At 53.5% G+C, this 10,406-nt stretch overlaps 1 protein-coding gene and 1 pseudogene across 1 annotated transcript, besides 2 other annotated features; both read right to left on the bottom strand.

Moving 5' to 3' along the window:
- Nucleotides 1–552, bottom strand: Tc00.1047053506373.39 (trans-sialidase, putative; the record flags this gene model as incomplete). Its single annotated transcript, XM_801905.1, has 1 exon — nucleotides 1–552. A coding segment is annotated over one exon (552 nt), but the record flags the coding sequence as incomplete, so codon positions are not given.
- Nucleotides 1–10,406: part of a sequence feature (areas not merged during assembly with more than two copies in the genome that could not be assigned to a particular haplotype) that runs on past the window's edge.
- Tc00.1047053506373.30 lies at nucleotides 4,205–6,235 on the bottom strand (annotated as a pseudogene).
- Nucleotides 6,238–10,406: part of a mobile genetic element that runs on past the window's edge.

The raw sequence follows: 10,406 nt of genomic DNA, 5'->3' as shown, positions 1-10,406 counted from the left end.
GCATGTAGACACTGTCCCCTGTACAAGCGTCGTTGGTCGCAACACTCCTGTTGTCCCAAAATTATTCGCAACAGTGTCCCCAAGTTGCATGCGAAACAAACTTATATCCGACGTCGAAATATCCATTGAGTCATCACTTATATTCAGGTGCTTTGACACAATCCCAGCACAGCTGCCAGCTCCATTCCCTTCCCCGCACTGCGCTTCAGCAACAGCAAATACATCATCACCCACTTTAACGAGGCCAGGAACACGGATCGAGGTGATTTTGCTTCCGGTCTCGTTAAACTCCATCCAATTAGCATCTATCCTTGTCGTCCCTGTAAATGGATTAATGGCAATACTTGACTTACCGCCCCCGGCGGCAGCAGCTTCACCAGTGCAGCACGTCATCACGAGAAGGAGCAGCACAGCGGAAGTAAACACACGCCGGGGCATGTTGGGCCTCTGCGGCTCACTCTCTCTTCCTTCCCTCCTCCTGCCCCTGGATCCGGTCACGCGGCAACGGTTGTGTGTGCGGGGCGCCATGACTGCAGCAACACGTGAGAGCATGTAAATACGCGTGTGGACGGTGTGTGTGCGTGTGTTGTTGGAACTTTCAGAGCCTTCGAATTTCACAGTAGCGATTCGCGTTTATTTTCCTTCTTGGAGGAAAGCAACAGGCAACAGCGGAAGAAAGGCAGTACAACAGCAGTACACACCTGAACCACTCAAAGCAAAGCACAACATCAGCGCCCCCGCAGCCATTATTCTCCAGCACCTCTCAACAACATAAATAAATGTAAAGTATTTAAAAAGCAAGCAGCCTCCCAGTTGGGGGCCGCAGGCCATGGCCCTGCAAATAAGACAAATGACAGGGCCACGTGTGCAGTGAGGAAAAAGAGAGTTGCACTGCAACGGCACGGCGGCGCGACAACCCGTTGGGAACATCGATGCAGAACAGCACATCACGTGCACGAAGAGTTGCTTCTCCCGCTGAGCAGAGAGGAAAAACGGCCTCAGCAGCCCAATGATGAGAGGTCGCCTGCACCTCCTCGCAGCACCTACAGACTCTGCAGGCAAAAAGTTGCAGATTACGCTCTGCTGCACGCATGGCGGCCGTTGCACCCTTCACAATGGAAATTGCATCCGGTGGCACCACACGCCGCAGTGGATGTGCACAGTCTCCGTCTCACTCCCGCCTTTCCCTCTCCCTGAGAACTCATCGGTGGCCGTGGCACACCCACAGACGCGTCAGAAATCACTTGTTTTTCTTCTTCCCTTGCACATCGCACAGCAGCACCGCCAAACGCATGCCACTCCTTCTTTTGCGGATTCCCCTCAGACACGCCTCCCGCCACATGCATCAGCTCACAGACACGCAGTCCGTAAACGTCACGCAGCCGCCCCGCACGATGGAGCCGCGCACACCAACACGGCACCACGCCACTCGGCGCAAGCAGTGTCTGGACACACAGAACAGGTTGTCCCAGTCAACAACAGCCCCCGCCAGGCAGTGAGGCAGGACTCGTCACTAACAATCAAACAATCAGCCCTTCGTCTCCTTCTTCCGCCATGCACGAGGTTCTGCCTGCCCCATGCATCATCCGTGACCCCCGGGCTCTCAGTGAGCGAGCAAAACGCTATGCTCCCCTCGACTCAACGAGAAGCCCATTGACAATTCTCAACCAGTCGTCTCCATGGGCCATGCATGAGGAGCACCACGGCAAGAATGCGCAGAAGATTGCATGCAAAACGCCAACTCATTCCACGTCAATGAGGAGTGTGGCATCATGCCTGGGCTTTGCAAGAATGTCGGCTGGCGCTTCTCTGAGAGGCCTCCCATACACACCGCACGTGATCACAATAAAAAAAAAGCAACGCGTCCAGTCTGACTGTCACCCCGCCGCAAACATCAAAGCACAATCCAACAAAATGCCGCAAATCATCGCATATTCCACACAGACCATCGACAGCTTACGCGGCAAATGCACAGCACGGAAGAAGAGTCATGCCCCCAATCACGCAACACACAGACACAGTAAGAGAGTTGGGAAAAGCAGCGCCCAATGCCATTCTTTGTGGATGCGAATGATAATAGCACCAAACAAAGTGAAGCGCCAGTCGGGCACCACATGTGGGCCACAGACACCACCCACCCGCCCATTCACTCTTCCTCCTCCCAATGGTGCGGCCCTCCTGCACCTCCACAAACACGCCTGTCCCTCAGTTATGTTTGCCTCTGACGCAGGCACTCAAGTGGCGTTTCGGTAATCCAAAATTCAGCACCTCAGAAAAACAGTGGAAATGCTCGCAGAGGCCACACGGCTCCTCAACGCACCTTCCAACCCTCCTCACAACTCTGCAATGCGATGGAGAGGAATACAGGCGGCTCTCGTGTCACAGAAGACGGCCAATGGGAGCGGTGTCCACAGCGCAGAATATGCCAAGGTGTGAAACAGAAGAGGTTCGCAGGGGACGTCACCTGCGACGCCTGACATGCGCCTTCTCATTCGTCCAACGGAGAACCAACGACACGGTTGTTGCGGTGCCTGCCCGTGCGTGCACCTCACACTTGGGCCAATGAACGCCTCAAGGAACATCCTGCCGAGGGCATACAGCTGGCCGTGCAGACAATCCCGAGTCTCGTCAACGTTCCAGCAGCCGCTCCTTTGGCGAGGCGTCGCTGTTTTTCTTCCTTGTCTCCCGTGTGCCATCCTCGTATGAAATGAAAATGCCTTCCACAACCGGCGTCATCAAGCACCTCCAAGTAAATTAGGAAGAATTCACGGCCTCGAGAAAAAGCACCCAAAGTGGCAGTCAACGTGAACTCAGCAACGCATGCCATCTTCTGCCGCCGCGTGCATTGCAACTCCCCTCAGCCGCCCACTGTTTCTTCCTTCCTTGTAGACCCAAACCGCATGGTACACTTTTGATTTGATCGGGTCCTTCACAGACTCGCGTAACCGTTTCCACCACGCCCGTGCAGCTCGTGACAGCATCACTTCCCCGTCCACTTCTGCGGCACCAAATAGCGTGAAATAAGAATCCAAAACACCACATCCGCAAGGCAAACACACATGCAGCGCTCCAACGAGTGCCGCTGTGAGAAATCACACGGCGGCACGCACACTCTCTCCCTCCCATCAGCGATTTGCCGTCAACAACAACAACGGCATTGAGAAGCAGCCTCGGGGCAATCCCTGAGCACCGTCCCCACCTCGGCGAGAGACCGACTCTGGGAACCCTACACTCCAGTGCCGTTCCGGAAAGAACTCCTGCCACCGCCAACCGTGTTCCCCTGTCGCGCTGACACACGAAGCCCGCTTCAAAGAAAAAACAACACGCTCCATTCAAAAAGTGGTTATGAGAGCGCAGGCAACAGGCGCAGGGCACACCCTCTCAGTTTCCAGTGCCGACAAAGTAAAAGAGCATCAGTGCCGACTTGCTGCAGCACGCACAGTTGTGCCTCTGTTGTCCTCCCTCGTGCTTTCCCAAATAAATCGTAATGCCCGCACTGCGGTAGCACGTGCCCTCATACCTCGTGGTGCCACAACTGTGTCCCGGCACGACGCGGCTGGTCCGGATGCCGGTAGATGCCGTCTGCATTGCGCCAACACAAAAACAACCCCGTGAGGGAAACATTGCTGGCTCCTGGATTCTCCCGGCAATACGGGATACGGCCACAACCCCGCAGCCAACACACAACGCACACGGAGCGAGCAATCACCCAAAGAGCCACACGCGGAAACGGATCCTCACCCAGCCATGACGCGGTGCCTCACCCCACGCGGTCACACGGAGCACACTGTTTCCTCAATACAACCTATGCGTCGTCCATCCCTTAAAACCGCCTCTGTTAGTGATGGGCCTTCGAACACAATAGAAGAAAATGAACAATGCGGTAACGCCGTGACACCGCTGGTGACAATTATTTTCTCATACCGGGGCAATTCTCCAATTATGCCTCGTATGCACACACAATCAACATACTATATAAAAATCACCCAATGTTTTTCACCAGAAGCCAAACAACCCCTTTCCCTCCCTAATTTCTTTTGTCACTGTTAAGTTCGATAGCGTTGGACATTTTGGCATTTGTGTGCGGTGCTGCCGCATGGGGATGGTGCACCCGCACCGCATGCTCAGACACAAGTATCCAAAAATACATAAATCCCACATCATTCTTTACCACAAATCAAACTGTCTTGTTCACCTTCAATTTCCTAATCTATTTTCCTATTATTTTATTTTTTTTGCACACTTCGGAGGGCTTCTTCTCTTCTAAAGCCTCTGTACGATATTGACACCTGGTACTGGCGCACCTCTTCCTCCCGGAACGCCGAATTCTCACGGCTCTCGTCGCTCACATTATCGGTATTGACAACATCACATCTCCGCCAGCCATTCATCGGCATGCTGCCTGCCTGCTGCACACAAATAATCTCCCACGACATGTCTCGGGAAAATTCCTCCCAGTCATTAAAATACGCCGCCAGGCACTCAGTGAACGGCCTCACAGTGCTGGTTATCGTGTGGTGCCCACCCGCCGTAGCCATCCGCAGCCCAACCACCGTCATTGGATTAGACTCTGAGAAAAAAAGGAATCCACCAGCGAAAAGTTTGTGGCCCACGGTTTGTGCAGCACCCCGTACTTTACGAATCGTTTTTTCATATTCACTCGGCAGCAAACCTTCATCTCCCTTGGGATGCAATTCAGGGCCAACTTCAAGACGCAGGGCTTTGCTTGACGTCCTGTTGGCGGCTCAAACTCCGTGAGTTTCGTCGCTATTGCCTTGGCAAAGGCACTCTCCGTGAACGATTCCAAAGCAAACCATCCAAAAAATATGGGCAAAATATTATCCTTCGACGCCAACATCAGCCTCAAAAAGCTATTTTATTCTGCTACACTTGGGAGGCGTTCCAATGTCCGTTCCTCGAGGCAAGCAGATATCGGTGCATTGAAAAGGGTCACACCGCCTGCGTATATTTCCCGAACAACCTTCACAGGCTTGTGGGACGGATCCTCAGAATACCATGGCGACTCACCTCCCCGTGAAAAGTGCTCTTTCGCAGTTACCTCGTTGATCGATTGCAATGCAAACTTCACCGCTCCACAGCGTTCCCTAAACGCCTCCTCATCAAAGACGTGACGTGGAATCGATCCCAAAAGATACATGTGTTTTTTGACCTCTTTCCAGCATTCCGCTTGTTTCTCTTTGGTCTCACCACGCGTTATCCAGGCGCACATCGCCTTCACATCCATCTCGTCGAGGCAACTCACGATGATTCGACTGGCTTGCAGTTGCTTCGCCCACTCACCATAGTTGGCTACCTTTGGGAATGACACCGCAATCATGCCCCATCCGGAAGTAGGCGCAAAATGTCTCGGTGGCGGCGTTCCCTCCTTCGCCACACCGTAGATAATATACACATTCCTCCCATGCCCCCTCAAACTTCTCAACTCCGAGACGCACATGTCCTCATCGCTGCATCTTGTCACCGCTCTGGTGGTCCTGTCAGACACGCACGCATCTCCTCCACCAAAAAAGTGCGCAACCACAGGGAGTTTCCCCACATCGTAGTGCAGCAGCTGGTAGAGGAGGTACGAGCCGGCAGCCACCGACTTCCCGATCCCGGGCGTCCCAATCAACACACGTCGCTCGGGCTTAAAGTCAGTCCCACCGTGAGGGCTGAACCACGCGGTTAGATCGCCCTTGACGGTCTGCCACGCCCGATCCACCTCACAGTTAACAAAAACGTCCTCAGGAAGATCCTGTATCGTATGCCACGAATACGGCCATCCCTTCTCCGAGAAGAGCACCATCAACACGGGAGGTGCTGCACCGAATTGCTGCACAGCGTCATTCTTTTCGATAGCATCGTCAGCTTCCCTGTACGACCATGACTGTTCTGGCCTCCCCTCATGCACCCCCATTCCCGTCCCCGTCTTCTTTCGTTCCACGCCGTCCGGAAGTTCCACCGCATGACTCCACCTCGCATTGTGCACAGACTCGTAGCATCCTTCCAGTTTCTCCGGTGCGCTCGTCGTCGTTGGGTTCCTCGCCTCCTCGGCAGCTGCATCCAAGAAATGTTTATTGGGGTTATGAACAGTTGCTGTTACCTCCGCAGCAGCTAATGACCGCCCCGGTAGATTGTTGACGCCCTTATCGCATAGCCTGCGTATATCCTCGTCGAAGATCACTTCACCCTTCACAGCTCGCTTCATACCCAAATAATGACCTGATGTCTGCATTTTTTTTTTTTTCTACTCTTACCAGCGCGTCTAGCTATACAGTGCCATCTGAGTGCCGAAGAGGTGGTCGAGCAACGACAAAAGTTTCCTGCTATGAAGCAACTGCCATTGAGAGAACTTTCCGAGGCGAAGGTCCTGTTCAATGCCCAGCCGTTGACGCACAGCCAAGGTGCCTGGACATTCTAGAAGCAGATGGTGCAAGGTTTCCTGCGGGCCGATTGGCGTGCTTGTGGAAGCTGGCTGATCCTGCGGCAGCAGAGATCGCCTCCTGGCACTGCTGTTCCGATGCCGTGTGGCGTCTGGGTTGTGTGCGCAGCGACTTCTGTGCTGTGCGGTGCTTCTCCGTGTGGGGAAAACCATGTCACAGAAATCACATTTGAGCTCGGGAAGCGGTGGGGGATGTTCCGGATGAAATGACCGACAGTGACTGACGAGACCCGAGAATCCCGTCAATGTGGAATCACAGTGCGGACATTTCTCCTTCCGACGGCGTGTGAGGGTCCGTCTCCTTACTGGAGAGACGTCTTCCTCCCTCGCCGACGGGGGAACAGTGTCCGTCCCCGGTGCAGTTGGATCGTTGTTAGAGCGCATATATGCAGACTGTTCCGGTGAGATGTTGCAGAATCGGCATTGGTTCGTGCAATCTCTCACGGCCCAGTATAGTCGGCCCCAGAGCTCAGATTCCCCGCACCTTGCCCTTGCGAGGTGAACCAGTTCCTGAAGGTGTAGAACTTCCTGAGTGATCAGGTCCTTACCGCTGAGATCTGATGGCCTTGTGCCGCAAAGCAAGTAGCGGTGAGTGTCTTGACGAATGGTACTACGCCACTTGTTGGTGAGCTGGGTAGTAAAACATGTCAGCAGATCCGTATGCCATAAAGGTGCGATTCCTTGCTCCGTGTATTGTCCACTTTCCATAGTCTGCGTCGCATACTGATCTGCAAGCTCGTTAGCATGTACTCCGCAATGTCCGTAACAAAACTGCAGGTGCACGGACCAGCCAGCACACGTCAGTGTTAAGAGACGCTGCCAGATCTGATCCTCCGTCCAGTCTGTCTGACTGAGCGGGCCCTTGTTTAGAGCCGCTAGAAGAGACTGACTGTCCGTAACCACAAGCAGGGTTTTACGCCTGTGGCGGATACGAGGAATCATCAGCTTCTCTAGGGCTAGAAGCAGCGCACGGGATTCCGTCCTGTAGCTGCATGGGTGTGTGCCGCAGTTTATACTGGCCTTTTCTATTATCTCCGATGAGTTGAGGGATGAAAGCAGTATTCCAACCCCTGCTGACTTGGGAACGTCGACACCGCCATCGGTCGCAAGTATCCACGAACGATAGCTGTGCAGCGCCAGAGCCTCTTCGCTGACTCTGCGCTTTTCCCTTATCAGCTCCTCTTCGTCAGTTATTGAGTGGTCTATCGGAAGTTCCACACCGATGGTGACCCGGTGAGCGGAGGCCGCAAACCAGGGAGGAATGGAGCTGCGAAAGAACCGCTCTTCGCGTGGTGAGCTCTCGGTGATGCCATAGTCCTTTGTGTATGCGTCTACAAAGGCATATAGCTCGTCCCGAGATAATGGCGAGATGCGGAAACCGGCGCGAGGCGGTGGCTCAGGCGGGGGTCTCCGCATCCAGTCCATCTGACATGCGCGTGTGTTCTCAAATATGGAGAGCCGCGCGCGCAGGCAAAGGACGTGGAGCGGCGGCATATTAGCCTCCAGTAGCGCGGATTCCGGGTCAACAGTGCTCGGAACTCCGCTGACAATGCGTGCTAGAGTTGCGTACGTCTTCTGCATCTCATTCTTCGCTGAATCCGTCGCTACTGCCCATATGAGCTCGCTGCCATAGCGTAATTTGGAAGCACCGTATCCAATGACGAACGTGCGTAGGTCATGTGGAGATGGTCCCGCCTCTTTGTGCGCTATGCAGCGTAGCTGCGATATCCGTTGCGAAGTGGCAGCGCATTGCTTGGTGGCCGCCACATTTAGCGTCAGTCGTGGATCGAGATCCATGCCGAGAAGCTTCGTAGTTCGCGATGCCCCCATGGTCATGACTGGGATTTGACATCCAGCCACTACCAGGGGCCACCTTCCTTCACGATCATAATCTGACTCCGTGTGGGGGGAGAGTGTGAACCAAGCGGCTTCACACTTTGACGGGTTGATGGCCAGGCCATTTTCCTGACTCCACGCATGCAGCTTTTTAAGAACCATGTTGGCAGTGGGAATGGCGTCTTCCCGGGACTGCCCCCTAACGATAATAGAGAGGTCGTCCGCATACATGTCTGCTGTGACACCCGCAAAGCTGTTCAGCAGATTGAGAAGTGGGTGTACGTAAAGGGAGAACAAATACGGTCCCAGCACGGACCCCTGAGGAACTCCTCGCAGCATGGGACGCCGATCGCTGTGTCTGTGGCCAACTCGTGTCTTCGCGTAGCGACCACATAGAAAGTTTCTAAGCCACCTTCTACAATTCACCCCCGGAATATTAGCCAGCAAGCGACTGAGGACTCGATGATCTATGGAGTCAAAAGCCTTGCTGAAATCAACCAGCACTAGCAGGGTCCGATGGGGTCTGTAGTGGAGTTGATTGCCAATACCGCTCTTCTTGGGAAGGCTCACTTGGAAATAGTGATTTCTATTATGCTCCACTTCGTGTATCAGGTGTGCCAGCTGCATCGTCGTGGTACGCATACTACGATATGCATACTGGTGGGGGTGCGGCGTCCACACCCAAAGCAATCTCTTCAGTACCATTTTCTCAGCAACCTTACTCACAATGGAGGTAAGGCTGATGGGTCGATATGACTCAAGCAGTTCCGGCGAATTACCGGGTTTTAAGAGTGGAACGATGGTAGCGCGTCTCCACTCAACCGGAATCGTACCGGTCGTCCAGCTGTGGTTAATGCAACGAAGAAGGAATCGGAGGCCCTTTGACGAAATATGTCGCAGTGCCTCGCTGTAGACTTCATCCGGTCCGGGGCCTTGCCATACGGCGTATTACGTAGCGCAGCAAGCAGTTCCGTACGATTAAAAGGTGCATCAAGAGGGGAGTGAAGGTGAGCAACTAAACCAGATGTGGTGGCAGCTTCGTTTTTATCCTGTGGCTCAGAACTAGATGAGAGTGAAGAACCTGAAGTAGATGTAGCGGCAGACTCGTTGTTGTTCTGCGGCTCAGAAATACAAGAGATAAGAGAGGTGGAAGAAACTAAGCTAGACGTAGCGGCAGACTCGTTGTTGTTCTGCGGCTCGGAGCTAGAAGAAGTAGAAGAACCTGAAGTAGATGTAGCGGCAGACTCGTTGTTGTTCTGCTGCCCAAAAAGAAAAGAAGCATTAATGTTCAAGGATGCACTCTGTCTGTTGATGCCTTTGGAAAACCTAACTGCCTTGTGAGAGGGGTGAAATGGAAGAAAGATGCGATTGAGAGCATTCGCTGCTCTCCTTGCTGTTTTATAAGTGTGTTGACCATCTCCTAATAACATTGATGTGGGAGATGGAAGTGATGCCTTTTTTCGTCCGGAAATGTATTTCCATGCGAGTGGCTCGCCTGGATTTAACTTGCTGATGCGGCGTAGATACGTGTTGCGCAAGCGCTCTCGGAGCAGGAGGAAGAATTGACTCCTTGTCCGTTGCATTTCTGCCTCACGGCCGGGCGTCGGTAACTGTAGATAGCGGGCCTTGCTGTCGGTAGCCATCCGCTCTGCCTCCATAAGAGTGTCGTCCCAAAGCCTGGGACCGTCCTTGTGCATGCCGCGGGGGCAATGTCGTCGATACGAAGTTATAAGCGCTCTCGTGAAAGCCTTAATGCCGGTGGACTGCTTTTTATAGTCGTATGCCGGAAGTTGTGCGTCGAAGTCCTTGATGAATAAATCCCACTCGCACTTCCCCCAACTGTAGAAAAAATTAGGTGCCGAAGGGGGTGCCGAAGGTATGGTATTCTTAAATGCCTGATGCAGCGTGAATGTCAGCATGTAATGATCACTAAGCGGCGACACGGAAGCTGACCAATCCGACACAGTCAAATGCTTTGACCATGTCAGATCGATACAGGATCGTTCTCTTGTGCCACGGGCATACGTGATCTCACCAGGGGTGTTAACCAAGGTGAGTCCCGCATCCGTGCACAGTTCTAAAAATTCTGCAGCAACCTCGCTTGGAGAAGTCTCCAAGAATGGCTCCC

The sequence above is a fragment of the Trypanosoma cruzi genome, genomic scaffold (assembly GCF_000209065.1).
Source record: "Trypanosoma cruzi strain CL Brener 1047053516907 genomic scaffold, whole genome shotgun sequence".
Taxonomy (NCBI): domain Eukaryota; phylum Euglenozoa; class Kinetoplastea; order Trypanosomatida; family Trypanosomatidae; genus Trypanosoma; species Trypanosoma cruzi.
Note: the sequence above shows the minus strand (reverse complement) of the source record. Positions and strands in the feature narration are given on the sequence as shown.